The 25683-nt window shown below is 50.3% G+C and overlaps 1 protein-coding gene and 1 pseudogene across 3 annotated transcripts; one reads left to right on the top strand and one right to left on the bottom strand.

The window, feature by feature from the left end:
* The first annotated feature begins 389 nt into the window (after nucleotides 1-389).
* On the top strand, nucleotides 390-25683 carry WDR91 (WD repeat domain 91). Of its 3 annotated transcripts, none has more exons than XM_055421307.2 (15): nucleotides 390-554; nucleotides 1881-2060; nucleotides 2627-2834; nucleotides 4527-4609; nucleotides 5599-5729; nucleotides 7033-7198; nucleotides 15333-15488; nucleotides 17224-17417; nucleotides 17873-18023; nucleotides 18617-18711; nucleotides 18859-19027; nucleotides 20482-20590; nucleotides 21387-21499; nucleotides 22722-22919; nucleotides 25153-25683. In XM_055421307.2, exons 1-15 carry the CDS (start codon nucleotides 432-434, stop codon nucleotides 25315-25317), a joined length of 2241 nt encoding a protein of 746 aa, XP_055277282.2. In that variant the 5' UTR covers nucleotides 390-431; the 3' UTR covers nucleotides 25318-25683. The 3 variants fall into 3 exon arrangements, with proteins under 3 accessions (XP_055277282.2, XP_088690803.1, XP_055277283.2); XM_088834677.1 differs by lacking the exon at nucleotides 390-554 and adding an exon at nucleotides 640-840; XM_055421308.2 differs by lacking the exon at nucleotides 390-554 and adding an exon at nucleotides 640-873.
* Nucleotides 19526-19644, bottom strand: LOC129552867 (5S ribosomal RNA; annotated as a pseudogene).

The raw sequence follows: 25683 nt of genomic DNA, 5'->3' as shown, positions 1-25683 counted from the left end.
ATTTGTAAAATGAGGGCAGGCAGAGCACAGAGGATTCAGCGCTGTAGAACCAACGATCAGGGCATCTCAGCCCCCCGCCCGCCTCGTGACTATCTGGGATAATCTCCAAGGTCCAGCCCTGCTTGACTTGGACGGCAGCCGCCCCTTTCAATAACTTAGATGACACAGCCGCCGCCGGCGCTGCCAGTAAAACCCAGCTAGCAGTGCTGCTTTCATTCGCTCTTTGAGCTGGGTGACAGTGACGGGAGCAGCTGGGCGGGTCCAGGGGCGGGGCGGGGGCGGGGCATAGGCGCCCGGCGCGCAATGCGTGCGCGCTGGTAGGCCGGTCTCGGCGTGACGGGCCGGTGCTCGGGCCCGGCCCCGCCCCGCGCGGCCTTAGCCCCGCCCCTTCGTCCCTCACCCGGCGCAGCCCTCGCGGCGCTGGCGCAGAGATGGCGGAGGCCGTGGAGCGCACTGACGAGATGGTCCGCGAGTACCTGCTCTTCCGCGGCTTCACGCACACTCTGCGGCAACTGGACGCCGAGATCAAGGCGGATAAGGAGAAGGGCTTCCGGGTGAGGGGCCGGCGAGCGCGGCGCGGGCAGAGGCCGCCCCGAGGGAGCCAGGAGCTGGCTCTCCCCCAGCACTGCCCTCCGGGGCGGGAGCGGCGCTGTCACCGCGCCAGGGGGATCATTGACATCAGCGCGCCCGGCACTCGCTTGACAGATGAGGAACTGAGGCCCTGAGAGGGGACGTGACTTGTCTGAAGTTGCCAGCGAGTCAGGAGCATCGCCGAGGCCGGAGCCCAGGTGCCCTGACTCCTGGTCCAGGGCTCTGTTCTCCACCCCAGTCTCCCAGCAGGTGCTGGCCGGTCATTGGCTGGATGGCGATGAGGTTTGAGGAGCTATGGTTGGGTAGACGTTTGGGTTTTGGGAACAGAAATATTCTAAAGTCGGCTTCCAGTGGCATTGGGAGCAAAGGGGTCTGCAGCCCATGTTGAGCTAGATTCAAGTGTTTGAAATGGCTTTGTCAGTGACCCACTGGCAGTTTTGCTTCACCTCTGAGGAAGACCTTGTTGTACATTTGAAAACATAACTTTGCTCAGACATGATTTTCTGTTGAGTTCTTGGAAGTTTTGTGTGTGTGATTTGTGTGTATGTCTGCAGGCTTCAGTTGGTGTTGGTAGGTGAGTTGAGAGAGGCAGTGAGCTAGCAGCAGGAACACCGGAGGGGAGTTAGGAGACCTGGGTTCTTGTCTTGCCAGTTAGTGGCTACTTGGTGGTGGCTCAAGCAAATCATTTCAGCTCTCTGAGCCTCAGTGTCCTGATCTGTAAAATGGGGGGGGGCGGTTTAGAATGGTATCAGTATTCAAAACCTGTTCCATCTTGTGTCCTCTGATATGAGTGCTCCTCAGGAGGGGACCCCTCTTGGCTGACACTCTCAGCAGCTGCCAGGGCTTTAGTGGTGCTTAAAGGACTTGAAGGAGACAGTACATCTAACGTAAGCCTTGGAATCCTGGAATGGAGGAGGAGCATGGAGATTGTCTCACTCCCTCTTTTTTGCTTTTTGGAATCTTAGGTCACTAAGAGAGTTGAAGTGACATTGCCAAGGTGGCTGAATAAATTAGAGTCAGGTCCAGGCCCTGGACTCTTTAGTTCCTGGACCAGAAAGCTTTTACACCTGAAATTTCCATGCTTGCCAAAGGGTAGAAACGCATATCTAACATTAAGAAAAAAACTTGAAACCTATTATGTTACAGTGTTTTGAAAGTTTTATAGATTGCTAACTTAAAGAAAAAAAAAATTGAAGCATCCAGAAGCTGCAGCAAGAGGAAAAAAAGCTGTATTAACTCTGTGGCGCGAAGAGAGAATCCCCTTTTCCATTACATCTTTCTTTCTCCAGGTGGACAAGATTGTGGACCAGCTGCAGCAATTAATGCAGGTGTATGACCTGGCTGCTCTTCGGGATTACTGGAACTACCTGGAGCGGCGGCTCTTCAGCCGCTTGGAGGACGTGTACAGACCCACCATCAACAAGCTGAAAACCAGCCTGTTCCGCTTTTATCTGGTCTACACAATCCAGGTGTTTCTGGTTCAGGGATCTCTTGGTGGAGAAAATTCTTTAATCCACAAATAGATTTTAATGCCTAGGGACGGCTCTTCTCTGTTACTATGGGAAAGGGTGCAATAGTCACAGTGCAAATTATTTTTGACTTTTCCAATTTTTTTTTCCCTTCTCATCTGTAGATCATCTGACTTATCTTCCTCATTCCTATTTCTCCTCTTGTCTTAAGCACATTAGCCTGGGTGGTGTTTTGAAGAATATAAGTAGCTGGGTTAAAGTTTGAGTAAAAAGGTTATGACTGACTTGTGGGGGAGGGTAGTAAATCACTTAGATTATTTGAAAATCAACTAGGAATTAATTTTTAGGGTGGCATTTATCACTAGGGCTTTAAACAAACTTCTTTGAAGTTACCGGGAACTTGAGAAAAGAGTGATGATTTCTTTTATAAAGAGTTCATAGATCATGTTTGGCGACTTGCTCAGGAGGCCAGTATTCAAAGACTCTCTATGGTGTGGTGGTGAAGAGTCTCACCTCTGGCCTTCTGTCTCTCTCCTTTCTTTGCTGTCTCCTCTGTGTCTTGGCAGACAAACAGAAGTGACAAGGCTCAGGAGTTCTTTGCAAAGCAGGCCTCGGAGCTCCAGAACCAGGCCGAGTGGAAGGATTGGTTTGTCCTGCCCTTCCTGCCATCCCCAGACACCAACCCCACCTTCGCCACCTACTTTTCACGCCAGTGGGCCGACACCTTCATCGTGTCCCTGCACAACTTCCTGAGTGTCCTGTTTCAGTGCATGCATATCCTCTCAGTGGCCGGGGGGCTGGCAGCCCAGCCTGAGGCCAACCGACTGCGAGATCAGCAGCTACTGCCCTTAATGCAGTCATTTCTTCTACAAAACGCCCAAAGATCATCGTCGTGTTGTCACGTGAGGGGGCTGGTTATTTTGATCTGGGAGGGTGGGAGCTGTAACTCTCAGTTCTGCTGCTGAATAGTTGACATGTGTGGGTGGGGAGACTGTCCCTGCAGTAGGGGGATAGGAGCCCTCAAGTAGGGCGGGGCCTCTCCCAGCAAGCACAGCGAAACCGACCTGCCTCCAGAGCACCCTCTCTGCGCATGCTCCATGGCCCCCCAGGATTTCACTTTGTTGGAATTAGGTAGTGGGTAAAAACACTTCTAGGGCTGGAACACCCTTCCTGTGTTAGTGTCTGGGTCACTGTCTTCACAGTGACCTCAGGGTCCCTCAACTTGTCAGAGGACAGGGCAGCTTTAAGAATATGTGGAGAGATATAGGAGAGAGAAAGGACATAAATAATTTCCAAGCCTACCTTGTGTACCCTTTTGTCGTGGAAAGCTGGGGACATCCTTGCTCACTTGTGCTCTCTGGCAGGAACTCCCCAGGAGGAGAAGGGGTTCTGGTTCGAATGGGGATGCCTGGTGAGTCACTGATAATCTGGGCGTTGTGGAGGCCCACCCACCATCGCCTTTTGGTCTCTGGGAAGACCATCTTCTGGTGGAGGTAGGAAGGGAGCATCTCCTCTTGGGCTGGGATGAGTGTAAATTACCCAGGTTGGCCCTTTTTCTCCCCCTGCTGTCACTCTTCATCCTGAGGGCTTTCAGACAAAACTTGCAGGGGGCCCAGCCCAGAGGTGGTCAGGGCTTGACCCCGTGGGCCTTCCAGGGAAGCCCACTTGCCCGACTGAGGCCCTGCCGGCTTAGTGCTCTTCCGGATTGAAGCTGTATGAGGTGGTTGGGAAGGACTGACACTGTGACCTCATATGTGGATCCTCCTAGGTGGCTCCTAGTCTGTAGAAAGCTTGCTTCTTAGCATGAACCTTTGCCAGGGAGAGGCTCACCCTGAGGAGGGGAAAGGTGAGCAGCCAGTCCTTCCATCCAGCTAGTAGAGCAGCTGGCCATATGCCCACAGATCCACTGGCCAGTGGGCTGGCTTTTCGCTGAATGTCGCTAAAGCTTAGACTGAGTGTGAAGCCCGCAAGATCAACTCTTTACTGCTGGCATTTGGGAGAAAGTGTCAGTTTTGGATGTATGTCTTCTATGGGCTAGCCAGGCAGGTTGTTGGGTGTCCATGAGTCTGTCTGAATGAAGTCAGGCCAGACCCAGGGTCAAGGGAGAGACTGTTCATAAAGCTCTGAGGAGCCCACAGCACAGAGTCTTTACTCCGTGTCACATTCAAGGGTGTTGCTGCGGTGTCTAGAGTGTCTGGAGTGACTTTTAATCGTTTTGCAGGCAGGCTTATTCTTTTAAAACATGTTTATTGAATTGTGTATCTTATTGCAGAGTTTGTGATAGAATATCTGTTTTAATTGGCAATTTTTTCCCCAGCTTTGTTGGAATATAATTGACAATTAAACATTGTGTATATATATGTATATAAGGTGTAAAACTTGAGGACTTGGTGTATGTACTCATTGTGTCATGACCACTACAGTCAAGTTGATAAAAAGGCAGGCTTATTCTTTAACTCGGTACACCAGTTCCCGTGATCCTGAACTTTGATGCAGAGTGCCAGAGGACCAACCAGGTTCAAGAAGAGAATGAAGTTCTGCGCCAGAAGGTTTGTTCTGAATGACGCTTGCTCCTCGGGAAGCACTTCTGCTTTTCATGTGTGAAATTAGGCAGTGGCCGTGGAGGGTGAGTCAGTAGGGGACAGCACTGGTCTCAGGTGACAGTGAGTCACCAGAAAGGCAGTGTTGGGAGCTGCGACAAACCTTTGAAAACCAGAGGTGAGGTTGATGTTTTAAGTCGTGGCATGAACAATGTAGTAACAGCCATGAACTTTTAAGAGGAAAACGACTCTGTGCGTGGATGTCTCCTTGCAGCTAACCGGCTTGTACATCTCCACTTCCTATTCCTAGGTCTTTTCCACCCTTCCCCAGATCTGTGTTGTTTATATCCCAGATATGATTTAATTGTTCTTAGGTTTTTCTACTTTGGTAAAAGAACAGCTCCCAGGGCAGCTCATGTTTGCCTTTCCATTTGCCTGAGCATTTCTCTAACCTTGAAATTGAAGCACCATCAGAAAAGGGAGGATTTTTTAGAAAAAGGAAGCTTATAAGCTGTTTCGGTGTGAGGGGTTTAAGGTTCTTAGGTTTGGGCCTGTGTGTATAATTATCTTCAGGCAAAAAGTAAAAAATGCTGACCTTCATTAAAAAAATATATATATATTTTTTTCCACCTGAGTTCCAAGGTCTGGTTTTGTAGATTCCCAAGAGGAAAGCAGGAGTGGGTGGAGCTAGTTTTCTCAGTGAATTCAGGAAGAAGCAAGTCAAATGATAAAAGGGAAGCAAGTCAAATGATAAAAAGAAAAAAGAAGTAGGTTCTGTATTATCTAACGGTCTTTAGTTTTCTCACCTCCTTGGCGTCAAGTCACAGCGGCCTCACCTATCTTTCCAGCCTGCGGAGAGTGAGACGGGCACCCTGAGACTGAGGGCGAGTGGTCTTTGAGTCAGTGTGGTTGGGTTTTGGACGTGATGTGTCTGGTCTTCCTCAGGGGAGGGAAGGCTAGGTGAGATCCCCGTCTCACTCCCCCCTACCTCTGCATAGCTGTTTGCACTGCAAGCCGAAATCCACCGACTTAAGAAAGAAGAGCAGCAGCCAGAGGAGGAAGAGGCCTTGGTCCAGCACAAATTGCCTCCTTATGTCTCCAACATGGACCGCCTGGGGGACTCAGAACTGTGAGTGTGTGCCGTGCCCCTCCTCGCCCTGTCCCCAGCGTTCTCCCTTCCTCCTGGTGACGCCTCCAAATTGCCAGGAACCTCCTGGGCGCCCAGTGTTCTAGTCTGAGTTTTCTGTGTCTCTGGGCCTGACCAGAGGCGGGGAAACTACAGGCTCTGCCAGGGACTTGCACATCCAGGTGTGTGCAGCCTGGGTTAATACATGCAGCCATTGTCGTGAAGCCCTGGGAAGATTCTGTGCTCTGAAAGGGGCGCCTCATGGATGTCAAGATTGCCGACGCATTTCTCCATTGAAGCATGCTTTTGTCTCAGGGTTCTGAGTGGTGGGCAGGTTGGGAGAGAGGTATTTGAGCAGCCTTAAAAAACAGCCATTGAAAGCCAAAGACCCAGATGATGATGATAATAGCAGTGGAAGAGGCGCAGGCACCACCGGTCCCAGGATCAGCGATTGGTGAGTCAGGATGCAAACCCAGGTAGTCAGATTCCAAATCTACCTGTGGCCCAGTCCTGCAGCAGATGAAACTGCTCTTGTTTCTGAGCTAGTGCCTGCCGATGGAAATAAAGTGCAAGCCAAAAATCGAACTTAAAAACTTTCAGTGGCTATCTTAAAAATAGTAAATTTTAATGATATTTATTATTTAGCCCAGGCTTGCCTGGTGGCTCAGATGGTAAAGAATCTGCCTGCTATGTAGGAGAACCCAGGTTTGATCCCTGGGTCAGGAAGTTCCCCTGGAGAAAGAAATGGCAACCCACTCCAGTATTCTTGCTTGGAGAATTCCGTGGACAGAGGAGCCTGGCAGGCTACAGTCTGTGAGGTCTGACACTTGTGTCAGCAGAGTCTGACACTACTGAGCGACTTCAACTTTCAGTTTTATATAGCCCAACTTTTTCAAAGTATCATTTCAACATGTAATGAATATAAAGTATTCACGAGCTATTTAAGAACTCTTTTTCCTGCTAAATCTGGAATTCCAATGTGGATTTTATGCCTGCAGCACTTCTCCATTTGGACTGAGCGCATCTCAGGTGGTCAGCACCACATGTGGCCAGTGGGCAGTAGGCAGCTCTGCTCTGAGCTTTACCGTGGCCCTCAGAGCCGCAGCCTTCCCCGTTGTGCCAGGTAGGCTGCAGGCTCCCTTTGTGAAAGAAGAACACCAAGCATCAGGCCACCTTAAAGCCCAGCTGTGCAGACCTGGCCATGGTTCTGGTTATGAGCAGCATCCATAGCCCACACGACGTGTGCCCCGGGTTCTCCCAGGTCCCTGTCCAGCGCTGTGACCCTGTGCTGTGTCTGCTTGTCCAGAGCCATGGTGTGCAGCCAGAGGAACACCTCCCTCTCCCAGTCGCCGCGCGTGGGCTTCCTGTCCTCGCTGCTGCCTCAGAGCAAGAAGAGCCCCTCAAGGTTGTCTCCTGCCCAGGGCCCCCCTCAGACTCAGAGCTCGGCCAAGAAGGAGTCCTTTGGCAGCCAGGTAGGTGCAGGTCCTGCCTTTCTAACTCTTGCCAGGAGGCCTCCGACATCCCACTCATCACCCACGTGGAGACTTACCCACCCTCCCTTTGGACCTGCAGGTGGGAGGGTGGATGGTGACAGGAGGAAGTGTGCTCTGAAGGGTCCCTTCCCCTTTCTCATCAATTTCCTCTAACTCATGTGTACTTATGGCTAAAATTTGGTTATTCAAGCATGAATTCAAGTGATTCTGGACTTAAAAAATTTTTGGTGATAGGAAGAAGTGTGTAGATAAGGAGTAAAGTTCTAAATCAGACTGGTATTTCTTTTACGATAGAAGTTCTTATTTCCTGATGCTTCAAAGGAGTTTTGCTATTTTTTTTCTTTCATAAAAGCTTGCAAGAGAATTTCTTTTATGCCAGCATATGTCCAAAACTGACTAGTTTTCTGAGCGGAGATGGTCAGAATTCATTGCTTTCAGAAATGCTGGCCAGAGTGAAGCTGTAACAGATCCAGAGTTATGCTTTATTGCTTGGGTAGGGACTGTTTCCCTCTCGAGATTTTTATTACTTGCAGATACAGTAAGTTATCATCTCTGCCTTCCTCTCCTGCTGCCCTTGGCTTGAGAACAGTTGCAGGTGACACAGCAGCATGGGGCTGCCTGGGGAGACAGGGGTCTGTCCACGCTGCCACCGGGACGTCCGGGCCTTTAGCACAGCACTTGGATTTCATACTGTTCTTCAAGTGCAGATGCTGAGCAGGACATGGGGGAATAACAAGCATGGGCTTTGGACTGAGGCAACTGTACCTTGTTTAGCAGCCTTGCTCACATCTCCCCACCTACTTGGCATGGGAACGAGAAGAGCATTTACTCCCTATGGGGAGAGGTATTTGAGTTGAAATGAGAGCCCTCAGTATATGCAGTGCCTGGCAGATTATGAGCTCATAATATGTTGTAGTTGTTTGAAAAGTTTTAGCCTGTAATAGATGATGTATGGAGCGCTACATCCCTTGAAATGTACATGAAATGATGAAATTCAGTTTCATTGAAAGAAAGCATGGAGATGGGATATTTGCGCTTTGGCCTGTGGCCATATCTTTACGTGTTCAGGCACTGAACTGAGGGTGAAATGGGATTGGAAATATTTGTGAGGTTCCTATTCAGGAGATGAAGGTAAGAATGTGTCATTTGCAGCAAACGTTCCTTACTTTACCTTTAAAATACATTCAAACAAAGCTTCTGGCATGTTAACAGAGCAAAGGTAGCCCTCTTTCCATTTCCTGGATATAGGTGATAAATGTTCTCAATCTAAAAAATCCAGTGGTTGGCTCACTTGCTTTTTTTGATGATATATTTGACTCAGCAGTGATGTTTCAGCTATAAAAATAACTAGTATATCTGAGATTCAAGAAAATCATAGAATTTAGAGTTGGAGGAAGTTTAAAGGTTATCTGGCCCACCTTCCTAGCCAATAGGAGGGTGGGCCAGATGACCTTTAACTTGATTGATTGCCTCCTGTGGTGGTGAGCTCACTGCTTGTGTTGGGGAGGGGGGGTGTTGGCCTGTTTGAAAGTTGTTAGTTGAAGCCTCTGTGATTTTTCACTCACAGATCTTGGCTTTGCCTTCGAGCTGCATAGAATAAGGCTTCTTTCTGTCTTTTCCATGCTAAACACTATGTTCATTCCTTCCTTTCTGCCCAGCTATTTACCCATGTGGCGTGATTTCTAGACTCCTCACCATCCTGGTTCCCTTCTTTTGGCGGGGACATTCTAATTTTTTAACTCCCCTATACGGTTGATGGCCAAATTCGAGTTTACAATTCAGGATGCTGTCTTACCAATGCCAAATGCTGTTAGTTATATGATCACTTCCTGTGATTTTAATGATATATTGCTTTTAACTCAACAGAAAATGACATTGGTTTTTTTTTTTTTTAATAAGCCTGGGTCAGGAAGATCCCCTGGAGGAGGAAATGACAACCTGCTCCAGTACTTTTGCCTGGAAAACCCCTTGGACAGAGGAGCCTGGCGGACGGCAGTCCATCAGGTGGCAAAAGAGTTGGATATGATGTAGTGATGAAACAATAAGTGTAAGCTTCAGTCATATCAGCATTTTGCCCACTGTGATCAGTCCCTGTAACTGTCGCTGTTAGCACTGAAAAGTTCACTCCATTATAGATGTGAAGTCTACAGTGATACATTCTCTGTGCTTTCGCTCTGAATCTGGAGACAGAATTTTCGAAGTAGCTAAAACCACAGTTCCCAAGCTCTTCTGGGACTTCTGTTGTAGAAACCCCTCAGGCGCCGCCTCAGCAGGCTCCCCCACTGCAGTGTTACCCCATCCTCCCCTCCAGTTAGAGTTTCCCTCCTCCCACACCCACTCAGTCACCTTGGGACTACCAGGGGGAATTATGGTTATTACAGAGATAACCTCTAATTGACGGTAATGTAAAGAAAGCAAAGCGTCCACAGGCTTGTGTATTTGTAACTCTTATTAGTATCAGATTGTGCTGTAGCTCCCTGACTCAGCAGTAAGAATGCTGCCCCTGGGGCTGTTTCCATGGGTCTCAGCAGGATGGGGAAAAGGGAGCCGTCCTCCCCATCTTTCATTCTGTAATTTCTCTGTTACTTGGGCCTGTCTTTTGGGTGGCTTTATTTTGCCTCAGGTGAGGCCAAATTACTGGAACTTGTTTTCGGTTCCATTTGGACGATTGCCTGGTAAGTCTATTCAGGCCACCAAAAGTGAATTTAGATCCTTCTCTGGAGTGAGAGGAGAGAAGGTCAGATGATAAAGCAGTATAAAGGTACCTCTCTTGAACTGTAGGAGACAGATTATGATAGATTGGGGCAATATAATTTGGACTGTTGGAATGTTACATGAATCCAGTAGTTAAGATTTTTATGAAGTTTGCTCTTAAAAACAAAACAAAATAAAACTTTGAATTACTGGGTGTGTCACAGTGGACATTTACTTAAGTCATATGCCTTTGTAGCTGGACGCAGGTTTACTTTATGTACTTATTTAGGTGTTTGGTGGATAGCTGCATTCATCAGCTTTGAGTGTGCTATTGTTTTTTGTTGATGTTTCCCCTTCTTTTGTGTATATCTTGGGGATTCCCTTGTGGCTCAGCTGATGTATCTTAGATACAGTTTAAAGAGAAGCTCTCTCTAAGTAGGATCTGCTAGGTCACGTTTAGGTCTATAGCTCTCTTGGTATAAATTACCCTATTGTTATAAAGATAGTTTTTCTTATTTATATGTCAACACCTGTTTGAATTTTCATTTTGGAGTACTTTCCAGCCTGTAATACACTGGACAGCTTCCTTGCCATCTTGACTCAAGAAAGAAGCTTTGCTTTTGTTCTTAATGTTGTAATATGCTTGCTGGGGAAGTGTTACAAGTGCCTTTTGTGTCAGCTGGAGGAATTTGAAGTCTGTCCTAAGCCCCTCTATTCCATCCATTTGGGCCAATTGAATTGGGTACTCTTAACACCACCTGTTTGGAGAAGGCGATGACACCCCACTCCAATACTCTTGCCTGGAAAATCCCATGGACGGAGGAGCCTGGTAGGCTGCAGTCCATGAGGTCGCTAAGGGTCGGACACGACTGAGCGACTTCACTTTCACTTTCATGCATTGGAGAAGGAAATGGCAACCCACTCCAGTGTTCTTGCCTGGAGAATCCCAGGGACGGGCAAGCCTGGTGGGCTGCCGTCTCTGGGGTCGCACAGAGTCAGACACGACTGAAGTGACTTAGCAGCAGCAGCAGCACCACCACCTGTTAGAAGAAAAGACACCATTGACCAGGTGTAGCAGGTGAGTAAGGACAGACGAGCATTCCACCAAGTGCCTGTGCCTGTTCCGCAGCCTTCTCCACCTTTGGTCCCAAAGTGGGATAGCCCTGTAGTCTGTGTACTTTCCCTGGGCATGCATGCAGTAGTAAATGGATGCTTTTCCCTTTTTTTCTCAAGTATCCGGTGTAAAGATTTCCTGGTCAGGCTGATAAATCTGAATCATAGTTGTGCCAGGCTAGTTTGAGACTTCCTTGCTTGCCAGGATCCCACTATTTTGGAAAACAGCTGTCAACCCAGGAGGCTGATCTTCCTCCTCTCACCACTGTTTTTGTAGCTAGCTGTGGGATTCCCATTGCCACCTTTGTGGTCCAGAAAACATGGCCTTTACTGCCAGCTCTTTTTTCTTTTCTATCAGAATGGTAGAGCTTTTGGAGATGTGTTTTGGAATTAATTTCTAATTTTATTTATTTGAATCCTGTTTTTTTTCTTGGTAAATCAGCTAAAGGTTTGTCTATTTTGTTTGACTTTCAAAAAACCATCTCCTGGTTTCAATGATCATTTCTATTGACTTTTTTTTTTAAGATTTATTTATTTGTATTTTTGGTTGTGCTGGGCTTCATTGCTGCACATGGGCTTTGTCTAGTTGCAGAGAGCGGAGGCTTCTCTTCTTTCGGGCGTGGGCTCTAGGCTTGTGGGCTTCAGTCACTGGGGCTCATGGGCTCTATAGTGCAGGCTCAGTAGTCGTGACACACAGGATTAGTTGCTCCACGGCACGTGGGATTTTCCTGGACCCAGGATCGAACCCACGTTCCCTGTATTGGCAGGCAGGTTCTTAACCACTAGACCACCAGGGAAGCCCTCTATTGACTTGTTAATCTATTTCATTGTTTTCCTTTCTGATCATTGTTATTTTCTTCCTTCTATTAACTTTGGGCTTTGTGTATTCTTCTTTTTTAGTTTCTTGAGGTGTGCAGTTGTTTACTTGAAATCTGTCTTTCTTCTTAGTGCAAGTGTTTATTATTAGAAACTTCCCTTTTAGAATAAGTTTTGCATAGGTTTTGGTATATCGTGTTTCCATTTTTACTTGTCTCAAGATATTTTTGATTTATCTTTTGGTTTCTTCTGTGACTGGTTGTTCAGGAGCATGGTGTTCAGTCTCCATATATTTATGAGCTTTTTTAGTTTTATTCTTATAATTGACTTCTAGTTTCATCCATTGTGGTGCTTGCTATGAATTTAATCTCCTTACATTTATGTTCATTTCTTTGCATTTGTGCTTTTTTAATAAAATTCTTTTTTAGAAATAAAAAAAAAAAAAACATATGATCTATTCTGGAGAATGTTACATGTGTGCTTGAGGGTGGAATGTTCTGTAAATGTCTATTAAGTTCACTGGGTCTAACGTGCAGTTTAAGGCCAGTGTGTCCCTAGTGATTTTCTGTCTGGATGATCTCTTCATTGGTGAAAGTAGGGTGTTGAAGTCCTGTACTATTATTGTATTGCTGCCTATTTTTCCCTTCAAGTCAGTTAATATTTGCTTTATATATGAGGTGCTCTGATGTCAGGTGCATAAATATTTGCAAATATTATGTCCTCCTGTTGAAATGACCCTTTTATCATTATGAAATGGCCTTCTTTGCCTCTTATTTCAGTGCTTGGCCTAAAGTCTCTTGTCTGGTATAGTATAACCTATAGGGGTTTTCCAGGTGGCACAGTGGTAAAGAAATCTGCCTGCCAATGCAGGAAAGGCAGGAGACAGAGGTTTGATCCCTGGCTTGGGAAGATCTCCAGGAGGAGGAAGTGGCAACCCACTGTAGAATTCTTGCCTGGAAAATTCTATGGACAGAGGGGCCTGGCAGGCTACAGTCCATACGGTCGTAAGGAGCTGGACATGACTGAGTGACTGAGCACGTTATGGCCTCCCCTGTGAAATTCCTTAGTCTGAGCAGTTTGCCTTCTGGATCAGTCAGGAGGAATAAATAGATTTGTGTAATGAAGGTTGGCACCCTTGGATCACCTACTAGGGAGTGAACCACCCTCCACTCCACCACCCACCCTGGGACCATGTGAGGGAACATGGTTACCTCAGAACCACTTGTTACTTTTGGGAAGGTAAGAGAAGTCATCTTCCACTTTGTAAAACGATGGGGCCGGTTCAGTGCCCCTTGAACCATGGGATGCCTCTCCAGAAGGGCCAGAAGCACTGGGAGAGGGGCTTCTCTTGTTATTTAGATTCCAGGATTATGACATTCCTTCTTCTCTTTTCTATTCAGTATCACTTTTTTCATGTACTTCCATCGTGGTTTTGCTTTCTTCAGGTTTTCCAGAGCTTGGGGCCACTGTCAGATCTGGGTGTGAGTTACAGTTCTGTCACGTTCTCCCTGTGTAGAACGAGTAATTTAACCTCTCCACACAACTGCTCCCTATCTTAAAATATCGCCTCATCTTTAAGGGAATGTCTGTAAGGTTCTTAGCATGGTACCTTACATATGGTAAATGCTCAGTGAGTAATACTTACTGACATTATTGTTGTTGATTTTCTTCTTAGTTTATTTTTAAAAAAATCGTGACTAAGAAATTTACTGTTCCCCAAATAAGTCAGAATTCAGAGATCAGCCACTCTAGAGAAACTGTCTGTGACAAACACAGGTACCTGGAGGTCGCTTCAGTCAGAAAAACAAAAATAACCAATCCTGTGTATGTCAGCCACAGTTAGGCTCCCAGTAAACTAATAGCCTTTAAAATTTCCTTTCTTAACTGTTCATATGACCTCAGGGTCCCAGGGAATCTATGTCAATCATTTAAAGTTGTTTAGTGTTACCATAAAATATAACAAGTAGAAGAACCAAAAGGCCACATGTAGACTTTGGTTGAATTTATTCTCTTTACTTAGGACTTGTGTACAAATGATTTGTGAGTAGGTTGGTCTCAGACTGAGTGGCTATTGGTATCTCTATCCCTTTGCTAAGAGTGTAAAAAAAAGGAGAGGGGGTAGGAGTGTGACCATCACAGTTTGTGGGAATATGATTAGAAAAAGAGAACCCAGCCAGGTCATCTGGAAGGTGATGAGGTGGCAGCTCCTTTTTAAAAGGCTCTAGATTAGAAGTTTTCAGTCTCTATGGGAGTGGGGTGGGGGTTATGTACTCAGTCATGTCCAACTCTTTGTGGCCCCGTGACTGCAACTCACCAGACTCCTCTGTCCATGGGATTCTCCAGGCAAGAATACTAGAGTGGGTAGCCATTCCCTTCTCCAGGGGATCTTCCTGACCCAGGGATTGAACCTGAGTCTCCTGCATTGCAGGCAGATTCTTTACTGTCTGAGTCACCAGAAAAGCCTGGGGTGGGAATTAACTGAGTTCATTTGCTGTAACCTTTGTTGACTTTTATCTCTTGTTGCTATGAAAAGGAGTCAGAAGATGCCAGTTTCAACTCTTGTCCAGTTTATCCTGCCCCAAATTCCTTGAGTTTCCAACTATTTCTCTTAAAAGACTTTCTGGTTGCCCAGTAATCATTTCCAAATGCCTCAATATTTGTTAACATTGACTGGCTTAGTCATGCACTTGGCCCGAAACAAGAGAGGGTATTGTGTGTCTTTTTCCCCTATAGAGGGGTGATTATATATTTTGCATAATTTTTTTTCCTCTCTATTGCCCGAATACATTGTTGCTTTTAAATATACCACCAGAGTAGGGCCTGATCTGCTTCATAATCATTGCTTTGCTAAGTGCTTACCAAACTGAATAGAGTTAACTGTTGCAGATTAGATCAGGAGGATATGTGTGTATCTAGGCAATAGATGTGGCAGGCAGAGAAGTGCTGGGGAGTTGTCCTCTCAGGATGGGGGAGTGTAGAACAGGAAGGAGGAGGTGCAGACTGCTGGTGTTTTGCCCTTGACCTTGCTCATAGGCTGACATAATAACATGTGTTTTAAAAAAATATTTATTTAGATTTGACTGTGCTGGGTCTTTGTTGCTGCGTGGGCTTTTGTCTAGTTGCAGGTCGCTGGCTTCTCATTGTGGTGGCTTCTCTTGTTGTAGAGCATGGGTTCTAGAGCGTGCGGGCTTCAGTCCTGGCAGCTCCCGGGCTCTAGAGAACAGGCTCAATAGCTGTGGTGCACAGGCTTAGTTGCTCCCCGGCATGTGGGATCTTCCCGGATTGGGGATTGAACCGGTGTCTCCTGCATTGGCAGGCGGATTCTTTACCACTGTAACAGCAGGGAAGCCTGAGATAGTAACACTCAGCCTGGACAGGGAGGAGCCTAACTCAGGACTAAAGGCAGAGTCCCTTCCTTGGCTCCTGCTCCCCTCCTTGCCTGGGCCCATGTGGGAAAACACGTTTCACAGCCTGGTGTCTCGTCCTCCAGACGGCCAAGGGCAGGGAGCCAGCCGGTGCGCCCAAGGACGGGAAGAGCCTCTTCGGCGGGCTGGCCCCTGGGGAGTCCAGCTGGTCACAGCACCGGCAGCGGCGCCTGCAGGACCACGGCAAGGAACGGAAGGAGCTCCTCTCCATGACTTTGCAGGTGCGGCTTGGCCTCAGTGTCTCACGAACGCCCGTGGGGACACCCCACAGGCCCTCCTCCATGGTGGAGAGCCGTGGGGTATGGCAGCGGGGAGGGGTGGTGCAGGGCCTGTGTTACCTCTCTTGATTTCTTTTGCTGTGCGTTGTGTGGTTTTGCCTAACTGGCTTTAACTGCTTGCACTTTGGTTGTTTTATTCCAGAATAATCTGGCTTTCCAGTGATCCCTTTTCCCGGTGTAGTGTTGCCCTAAACAGGGGCCATACAATGCTGGCCTCTGAAGATGTTCCCAGATGAGCTTGGTGAACAGTTGGTGTGGGCTCCCTTGTGTGCTCTGTCCTTCCCTGAGTTTAACCGTGCCTGTCAGTGTGCTCATGTCACGGGTGCTTGGAGTCGGGGGACAGGGTCCCCTTGGTGTAACCCAGCATCGCCCAGACTTTCTCAGTCACGGGCCTTTACTCCTGCACTCCCTGCTGGAGTTGCTGCCCTGAGGGCCATGTGCCCACACAGCGGCCGTGCGGCGACCCCAGCCCTTGCCAGGCTGGGTTCAGAGACTCTTCTCACCAGTGAATGTGGGTTGGGGTTTTCTCTTCCTGGTGGTATAATCTGCTGCTGCTTCAGTGAAATACTCGGGATTGAAGGCAAAGCCCCAAGGGATTTACTGCCTTAAGTCACCTTGTTGACCGTTTATCTCCCATTCCAGGCTACTTGCCTGTTTTAAAGGCATTTTGGGGGTTAGCAGCCCTGAACTTGTTCCGGTCCGATGGCATAGAGCCTAACAGCTCGCATCTCAGATCCTTCTGGGCTGTAGGATTAAAGGTGCACCAGAGCTCAGCCACTCCTGAAGGCACCTCTGAGTTCCGAGGTCTCTGTTCCTCTGTTCTTTTATTGTGTTATATTTTATTTTTTCTGTAAAACTACTCTTTCTGGGTCCCTGAGGAGTGCTTCCGGGAATCTCCAGAACCAGGGGGATGGTAGAGAGCACCCTGGCTGATGCTCCGTGGCATCACGGTTATGCCTGGGTGAGCAGATGATAATCGTGGTGGCCAGCGCCCAGTGCCCCCAGGAGGCTGAGACGGACAGCAGCAGCCCCTTGGGTGGCAGAGTGTGTGGGTGCCATTTGGTGCCCTGTCTTGCGCTGGCTTAGCTGCTGTCCTCGGGCCTAGCCCATCACCCCAGTCTCTTGGCACCCCTTCCCAGGAGGAGGTGCTGGTGGGCGGCCAGGCTTACCTTGGATGGACCTGACTGCACATCGGTGTCCCACCCCCGGGGCCAGCTCTTGATCCTAGGCAAGGTTACTTAACTTCAGCTTTCAGCCTTCGTTTCCACAGCTGTGAAATGGGGTTAATAACAGGATCGCAGGGGGCTGAGGGAGCATTACATGAGACAGTCCATCATGTTCACAGTGCCTGGCATGCAGTGGGCACCCCCTCCCTCACTGATTCTTGTTATCATTGGCCTGGTCTGTCAGGGTCGTGCGTGTCCTGGGTCTCGTCAGCTGGGACCGGGAGCCCACGGCTCACACTTCCCCTCCTCGTGGTCTCTAGGAAGGGGCTGCCGGTGAAGCAGGCTCTTGGAGTTCAGAACTCTTTCTTTTAGACCCCACGACCGCCAAGATCCTCTCCTGAGGGCTGTGGCCTGGTGTCCTAGACACCCGCAGCATGTCCCCAGACGTGGGGAGTGGCTGGGCCCAGTGCCGACCCCTCACCGCTGACTTGTGCCCGCTTTGCTTAACGCAGTGTGCGGACAAGAAGCCCGAAGCTGGTGGCCCAGAGGCAGAGCCCTGCCCGGAGCTCCACGTGGAGGCGCCGGAGACGCTGACGCGGGTGCCCACGGCAGGGCCTGAGGGTGGGGGGGTCCGCCCCGAGCAGCCGTTCATCGTGCTGGGCCAGGAGGAGTACGGGGAGCACCACTCTTCCGTCATGCACTGCAGGTGGGTGCTGGCCGCTGGGGCGGGACAAAGGGGTGGGCTCCCCGGGAAGCCTGCGGTCTCGGGCTGTGCGTGTGAAGGCCTGGCAAGCAGGATGATGAGGGATAACAGAGATGCAGGTGGTGGGATGGCCCCGAGGGACTGTGAACTGTCAGAGGAGAGCTGGACAGCTGCCACTGGGCTGTTGTTGCTCAAGTCATCTCCTCCACTCCTGATCCTGGAGAGTAACGTCCAGAGGGTAGGTGATGCCCACTGGGCCCAGCGCATAATGGATGCTTCATGAGTAGTTCTCAGACAGATGAATGAATGAATATTTCTAGAAGTAGTCCACACTGGTCCTTGGAGCATGGGCATCTCTCAGCAGGAGAGTCAGAAAAGGCAGTCCTCTGGGCCTGGGCTGAGGACGATGGCGGACTCAGGCGGGGATGCTAATGGCGTGCCTCTTTGTCTCATCTCAGGGTGGACTGCTCGGGGAGAAGGGTCGCCAGCTTGGATGTGGATGGGGTCATCAAAGTGTGGTCCTTCAACCCCATCATGCAGACCAAGGCATCCTCTATCTCCAAGTCACCGCTGCTCTCTTTAGAATGGGCCACCAAGCGGGACAGGCTGGTGAGTGGGTCTTGCCCATGGCTGGACCTGTGGTCTTAAGTGAGGCCCTCCCAGGGTTCTCCCACGGGCTTGGTTGGGACCCCAGGCCGAGGCTCTCCCATCTCTTCTCACTGCTCACTCAAGGACCGCACCTCCAGGACTGTCTGAAGGCAAGGATGGCCTCCTCTATTTTTCCCGGAGGCTGTTATAGGCCCAGAGCTAGAGCTGTCCCTGGGACATGCAAATGGGGCTGTTACCCAGACCCGTGACCAACTGAGGCCTCTGCCCATGGAGATGGTGGTGGGCCAGGAGCCGGTGGGCAGGACCGGGGTAGCTGGCATTGAAACTGGAAGACAGGGGGTTGGTGGGCAGAGGGTCTCCTTTCCAGCTCTACCTGTGGTGGTACCTACCTCTCATTACACAGATTCCTTCAAGGTCAGCTCTAGTGTCTTTAATTTTTAAATGAGGTCCATTTTAGCTGCATTCCCCTGTACTACCTGGAGGAGTGGAGTTGGGTCACCCCGCAGCCTGCCCTCCACCTCACAGGGGTGGGCCTCGCCCTCCTGTGAGCCTCCCTGAGCAGGGCTGACCCTGAGCTGTCCCTCTTCTTCCAGCTGTTGCTGGGTAGCGGTGTGGGGACAGTGCGGCTCTATGACACGGAAGCCAAGAAGAACCTCTGTGAAATCAACATCAATGATGATATGCCCAGGTGAGCCATACGCCACTCCTCCCAGTCACTGTGCTTGGTGGGCCGGCCTAGGCCTTGGCCGAGCCTCCGAGCCCAGCTCCCCCTTCCTTTGTGGGCAGGCAGAGTGCTGAGCTGGCCCCCCCAGCCGACACCCCCTGTGTGTTGCAGGATCCTGTCTCTTGCGTGCAGCCCCAGTGGGGCCTCTTTCGTCTGCTCGGCTGCAGCTTCGAGCCTCACTGCCCACGTGGACATGTTGGCACCAGACATCGGCAGCAGGGGCACCAACCAGGTTCCAGGCAGGCTGCTGCTCTGGGACACGAAGACCATGAAGCAGCAGGTGGGAGTTTCCCATGTGCCCCGGGGCTGGGCACTCTCCCAGGGCGGGGAGCACACAGGTTGCGCTGCCCACTGTTTCTTTGGTCTCTTCCCTCTTTGCTTTGGGCTCCTCACATTTTGATTTGTGAGATTTCAGAGCGTGTTGAAAAGTAGTAATACTCCAGTGGGGCAGATTGCTGGCAACTGAAGTAATTCGGAAGGTGTGACAAACTTGGAATTCACACACAGCCTTCTAGTGGGCCCTTTTGGCTTATTGAAAAATTTAAACATTTTTTTAATATTTAAAACTTTTTTTTTGAGTAGTTTTGAAAATGAAAGTCACTCAGTTGTGTCCAGCTCTTTGGGACCCCATGGACAGTCCATGGAATTCTTCAGACCAGAATACTGGAGTGGGTAGCCTTTCCCTTCTTCAGGGGATCTTCCCAACCCAGGAATTGAACCCAGGTTTCCCGCATTGCAGGCAGATTCTTTACCAGCTGAGCCACAAAGGAAGCCCAAAAGCCTATAGCACCCAGTATTCCCAGGCAGTCTCCCATCCAAGTACTAACCAGCCGTGACCCTGCTTAGCTTCTGAGATCAGACGAGATCGGGCGCGTTCAGGGTGGCATGGCCATAGAAAGGGTGGTATGAGTCGTTTTAGGCTCATAGAAAAATGGAGAGGAAGTTTCAAAGATTTCCCCGTGCACACTGTTCCCACACGTGCCCAGTCTCCCCTGCTGTCAGTTTCCCTCACTGGAGCAGCACACTTGTTACAATCGATGCACCTGCACGGACACGTTGTAATCACCCCAGGTCCGCAGTTGTCATCAAGGTTCAGTCTTAGTGTTGTGTGTTCTGTGGGCTTGGACAGATAGGTAACGACATGTACCTTCCTGCCCCATTCCATCCAGCAGACAGCTGTCCATCTCTCCTCGGCATTTCCTAGGTGTTCTACCTTATCCCACTCAGTCTGATCAGGTCCTTTCTAGTCTTGTTATTTCCGCCTGCAATGCAGGAGACCCTGGTTCGATTCCTGGGTCGGGAAGATCCCCTGGAGGAGGGCATGGCAACTCACTCCAGTGTTCTTGCCTGGAGAATCCCCGTGGACAGAGGAGCCTGGAGGGCTACAGTCCCATTGGGTCGCAAAGAGTCAGACACAGCTGAATGACTAAGCACGTTGTCTGCTGAGGGCCTTTCTCAGGATTTCTAATTTTATGTTTACTTGTTGTTTTCCAATGTTTTCATTGAATATTGAATACATAGAAGAGAATATTGACATCACAGGTGTTTGGAATAGAGAGGAAACTGTAACATGAGTGCCTGCCTACTGTCACGGTTTAATGGGACATTACTGATCCTTTTTATGCTCGGTGTATCATTCTCAATCTTGGTCTCCTTCCCCCTTTAAGACAGAACTGGTCTTGGAATTGGTTTCTTATTGTCTTACGTTTTAAACGTGGTTTATCCTTTTTATAGCTCCAGTTCTCCCTGGATCCGGAGCCCATTGCCATCAACTGCACGGCCTTCAATCACAATGGGAACCTGCTGGTCACGGGGGCGGCTGACGGCGTCATCCGGCTGTTTGGTAAGCGAGTGTGCTCACCGCAATCCTGGTCCCCGCGTCCATCGACCCAGGGAAGAGAGCTGGGTTTTTGCCAGCTGGACTAGAGGCTACTGCGAAACCCAGGTTCAAGATTCTCCTAAGAGAACTTAACTGTGGTCAGCGTCTGCCTTAGGACCCCCCTTGGTCCTGATCTGAGTCAGTGGATATGGGAGGGGAGGAGCTCAGCAGTCCTTCAGTCTTGAGCTCTTGGATCTGAGTCCTCATGGCCCAAGTGAGGTCCAGGAGTGATGCTGTCCTGTCCTCTTGGTACGGCCACTTCATTGTCCCTGTGAGAGCAGTAGGAGGGTGGGCTTCAGAGTCAGCAGCATGCTCTTTAACGCTCCTCATGCAGGCCTGTCCCAGGAGACCAGAGCCAGCACATCTGCAAAGGCACCACTAGGGGCTGTATCTTTAACTGATCTCCAGGGCGCCCTGGTGGGAAGTTACAGTGCCTTCCTGGGAAGGACTTCTGTGTCCTCCTAGACTTACAGGCTCCACCCCAGGATTCCTGAACCTCACCTTTGGCCAGTGAGAGAAACCTTCATTTAAGACAGGTTAACAGAACACTAGGCACGGTGGAGGAGAGAACTAGTGAACTGAAACCCCCTGTGCCGGCTCTTCACTGCGGTCAGCTCTGACTCCTGTTGGGTCCAGGGGGCCTTCCGCCTCCAGAATGGCTCCTGCCCGCCAGGCACAGGGAGGGTGAGGTGCCTCTGCGTGCGGGCAGGTGCCTCCCCAGGGCCCAGGTGGGAAACTTAGTGGCATCTTGTTGCCTCAGACATGCAGCAGCATGAGTGTGCCATGAGCTGGAAGGCCCACTGCGGGGAGGTCTACTCCGTGGAGTTCAGCTACGATGAGAACACCGTGTACAGCATCGGGGAGGATGGGAAGGTGAGTGGGAGTGGGCTTTTGTCAGGAAGCTCCCTTTCTCTGGCTGAGTAGGCAGCTGAGATTCTAGAGGGCCCCACAATAGCACAATGGATTGAGTTCAGTCCTGACCATACACTTTCACCAGCTCTGTGACCTGGGGCCTCTCTCTGCTCAGTTTTGTCTTCTGTAAAACAGAGATGAAAACAATAACTGGCCTCATAGGATCTTAGTGAGGTCTACATTAGTTCAGTGGGAATTGACTGTCATGAAAGGGGAGGACCCACATACTTTCTCCTGGTTGTAGCAGAAAGGACGCGTCTCCCTGACCCACCCTGCTTGTAGGTCCCAGTGTGGGCCGGGGTGTACCTGAGTGAGCTTGGTCACAGGGTGGTCACAGCATGGGTGGGTCGAACTTGCTAGGCTGGGGGGCTTGAAACAGCTGCGCCCAGAGTCAAGAAACATAGAAAGGGAGCTGGGGAAGAAGGTCAAGATAAGTGCCCCCTTTTAGAGTCTCCCTGGAAGAATTCGTTAGGATCCCTGGGAAGGCAGCTGGGGCAGGCAGAGCTGGGATCAGGACTTGCTGTTCGTGTGTCTCCTCCTGGGCCTTCTGGATTGTATCCTGTCCACCTCTCTCACCCAGTGAAGATAGTCATTACAAAATGGATTCTTGAAAACCCTTGAGAGAAGATTTTTAAATCCGAGCTTGACTTGCTGTTCATCTGAGTAGCGTTCTCAGTCAGGAGGAGGTCACAGCAGGCAGCCTGGCCCTGAAGCAGGCTGAAGGGTGTTTGCACTACAGTCCCTGAGCTCAGCTTGTGCTCCACCGCCCGTGTTCCACCGGCTGCGCTGCTGGGAAACCGGAAGTGTATTTGGAATTTAAGAAAAGCCTAGCTGGGTTCTAACCCTACGGGTAATATTAACAACAGTAGAAGTAACAGTCACTGGAGCATTGCCCCAGCTTGAGCGATGGGAGTCCAGGCCGTGCCTACACTCTTCCGCCCCTGGAGTCAGGCCAGGGAGAAAGTTCTGACCTGGACATGATGTGTCTGACTCTTTTAGATTTTCTTTCCTTCAAAATAAGAAAAATGCTTACATTGTGTCGGGAGGCATTGGGACTGGATGGTCATCTCTCTACCCTTCCTGGGGCCTGTGGACCCCCCTCCACTTCCTGGGGGCCACCTCACTACTCCCTGCACCCCGGCCACCCCGCTGACAGCCCTGTGCTCGTGCCTTTTGGCTTCAGTTCATCCAGTGGAACATCCACAAGAGCGGCCTGAAGGTGTCCGAGTATGGCCTGCCCGCCGACGCCACGGGCCCCTTCGTGCTGTCCGGTTACAGCGGCTACAAGCAGGTCCAGGTGCCCCGGGGCCGACTCTTTGCTTTCGACTCAGAGGGCAATTACATGCTGACGTGTTCTGCCACGGGGGGCGTCATCTACAAGGTACCTGGGGGCCCGGTGGGTGGCAGGAAGGTTCCTCCCCAGAGGCCTGGGCGTGGTTGAGCTCGAGCCCCTGTTCCTATCTCTGTCCCTGCCCGGTGGCCATGGAGATGCCTCTGGCCTGGGATGGACACCATATGGGCCTCCCGGCTGCAGGCTGGCTCGGGGGAAACTGTGGGGACGGGAACGAGGGTGGCCTGCCTGTCCTCTCTGCTCACCTGTCCCTGCCCCTTGATGAGACTCTGCTCCTTTTCTGCCTGCTTCCTTGGGAATAATAACAATTATAGAACATCGAGAACTAGGGAGAAGGGCTGTGTGTTGGTTTGGGTGAGTGCCCAGGTGGTCTATTCCAGTTACTCTAATCTGGTGTAGATTTATCGTTTTATGAGACATCCTGTGGGTCAAGGACATTACAAGCCACGGCTGGGACAGAAATTCAGGGGTGTGATGTGTCACACGGCAAGTAAGTTGTCCACTCTGTTTTGTCCCTCAGTTGATCTGCTTGTCTTAATCCTCGCGTCACAGCCTCTCTGGTTCATGTACCTTGTTTGTGTATACAGTCGAGTGAAATTCTAAACCTCTCCATCTGGACTTGTCCTTCCAAGTAGACTGGGGGATGAGGCTTTGTGTTGTGGCCTGAGCACGTAGTTCCACTTCCACGTGAATGCGGTGGCGCTTTGTCTGTAGGCAGAAGGAGTCACGGAGTGGATGCTCTCTCCCGGGGACTCACCGTCCACGGGCAGCTGTACCCTGGGGGGCAGCCGTGGGTGGGTGTGGCCCTGGCACTGGACAGTGTACACCGGAGACAGTGTGGCGCCTCTCCTGGTGCTCAGTCAAGTGAGAAAGAGACACAGCATCAGCGGTGGGGACAGTACAGAGCTGAGGGCTCAGAGGGGAGGAAGCCGGGTGGGGACCGAGTCCTTGGGGAGGCCGGGGAGGGGGGCGCTCGTCTGTGGAGTCATGGCCTTTGGAGGAGGAGGAGGAAGGTGGGCCTTGGGGTCCCACAGGGCAGCAGGGGGGGAAGGGGGAAGGGGCTGCAGAAGTGTGAAGTCGGGAGCCTTCTCGACCTTAAGAGTGGAGCCAGGGAGCCTGGGTTTACCCTCACCAGGGCTTCTCTTCTCTGTAGGTGACGACGACTCGGGTGGCTCTTGCCTCCCCTTAGAAATTAATTCCATAGTTTGTGTTTACTTACCTATTCGTTTCAATGGATATTTTAATAAACATCTTTTTTAAGCTTTACTGAGCTACAGTTGATAAATAATTCAATAAACTATATGTTTAAGGTGTGATGCCATCATATAAAGTTCCATAATTTCTTGTAATTGCTATTGGGAGATACTATAAAGAGCTTCCTGTTTAAAGCCTAATTTTATTTCATTATTTAAAGACTTGGTTGAGTTCCAGGTGGGCTCTCCTTTTGCTCTCTGTATGACTGTGTGTGTGTGTGTGTGTTATTTTTGATCTTGTAGGCTTTGTCACTTGTGCTGATCAGTTCAGATCAGTTTGTAGTCAGACTTTGCTCTTTAACCAGTTAATGAGTTGAAAGCTGTCCCCCCTATGTCATTTTAAAATGTCAGTTCAGTCGCTCGGTCGTGTCCGACTCTTTGTGACGCCATGGACTGCAGCACGCCAGGCCTCCCTGTCCATCACCAACTCCCGGAGCTTGCTCAAACTCATGTCCTTCGAGTCGGTGATGCCATCCAACCATCTCATCCTCTGTCGTCCCCTTCCCCTCCTGCCCTCAATCTTTCCCAGCATCAGGGTCTTTTCAGACACCCACAGCAGGTTAAAGGTGGCAGAGAAGATTCTGCCTCTTAGAGTATGTTGCTGCTGCTAAGTCAATTCAGTCGTGTCCGACTGTGCGACCCCATAGACATCAGCCCACCAGGCTCCCCCGCCCCTGGGATTCTCCAGGCAAGAACACTGCAGTGGGTTGCCATTTCCTTCTCCAATGCACGAAGGTGAAAAGTGAAAGTGAAGTCGCTCAGTCATGTGCGACTCTGGACTTATTCTCCCCTTTAGTTGAAGGAGTAACTGTAGTCAGGAAACTGAAAGTATTGCTGGTCCAGGTGGCGAACCTGAGACTTTCTGGCCGGAGGAACATGTGTGCCTGGGCACGTCCTGGGCTTGGGGTGGCAGCCACGGGCTCAAGGCAGTTTGGCCCCCGGAAGTGGATAAACTGCATGTGTTTGTGAACAGTGCCTGATGATGTTGCCTCCTTGTTGTCGCCTTGCAGCTGGGCGGGGACGACAAGGTTCTGGAGAGCTGCGTGAGCCTGGGCGGCCACCGCGCCCCTGTGGTCACCGTGGACTGGAGCACAGCCATGGACTGCGGGACCTGTCTCACTGCCTCCATGGACGGCAAGATCAAGCTGACCACCCTCCTGGCCCATAAAGTCTGATGGGACCCGCCCCGAGGGGCACCCACAGAAGCAGTATTATCCTAGGATGCGGGCAGAGAAGACAGGAGAAGAGGAAGCTCCCCTCGCAGCCCTCTGCCGGGTGGGCAGTCTTCAGGGAGAGGTTGCCCGGAATGCTTGGGCACTGTCCAGAGACCCGACTGGGAATGGGAGCCACGTGCAATGGTGGCACATGGTCCCCAGACATGGGCTCTCTGGGTTTGCCAGGAGCAGGCTCCAGATGGCAGGGGAAAGCTCAGGAAGAAGGAGAAGCGTTGTGGTGGCTGCTCTGTTGGCCCAGAAGAGATTGGAAGTATTTTGTATATATTTGCTCAGTTTTCTTTTTTAAAAAAAAGAATGCTCTTGTGG

This window comes from Moschus berezovskii, chromosome 3, assembly GCF_049115385.1.
Source record: "Moschus berezovskii isolate FMDL1 chromosome 3, NW_MosBer_1.0, whole genome shotgun sequence".
Taxonomy (NCBI): Eukaryota; Metazoa; Chordata; class Mammalia; order Artiodactyla; family Moschidae; genus Moschus; species Moschus berezovskii.
This window is presented reverse-complemented; position numbering and strand designations above follow the sequence as displayed.

Excerpts from the sequence above, each read along its gene's own strand:
- WDR91 (XM_055421307.2), top strand. The coding sequence starts at position 432 with ATGGCGGAGGCCGTGGAGCGCACTGACGAGATGGTCCGCGAGTACCTG. Across the intron at positions 555-1,880 it reads ATAAGGAGAAGGGCTTCCGG|GTGGACAAGATTGTGGACCA; the intron begins GTGAGGGGCCGG and ends TTCTTTCTCCAG. Across the intron at positions 22,920-25,152 it reads CGGGGGGCGTCATCTACAAG|CTGGGCGGGGACGACAAGGT; the intron begins GTACCTGGGGGC and ends GTCGCCTTGCAG.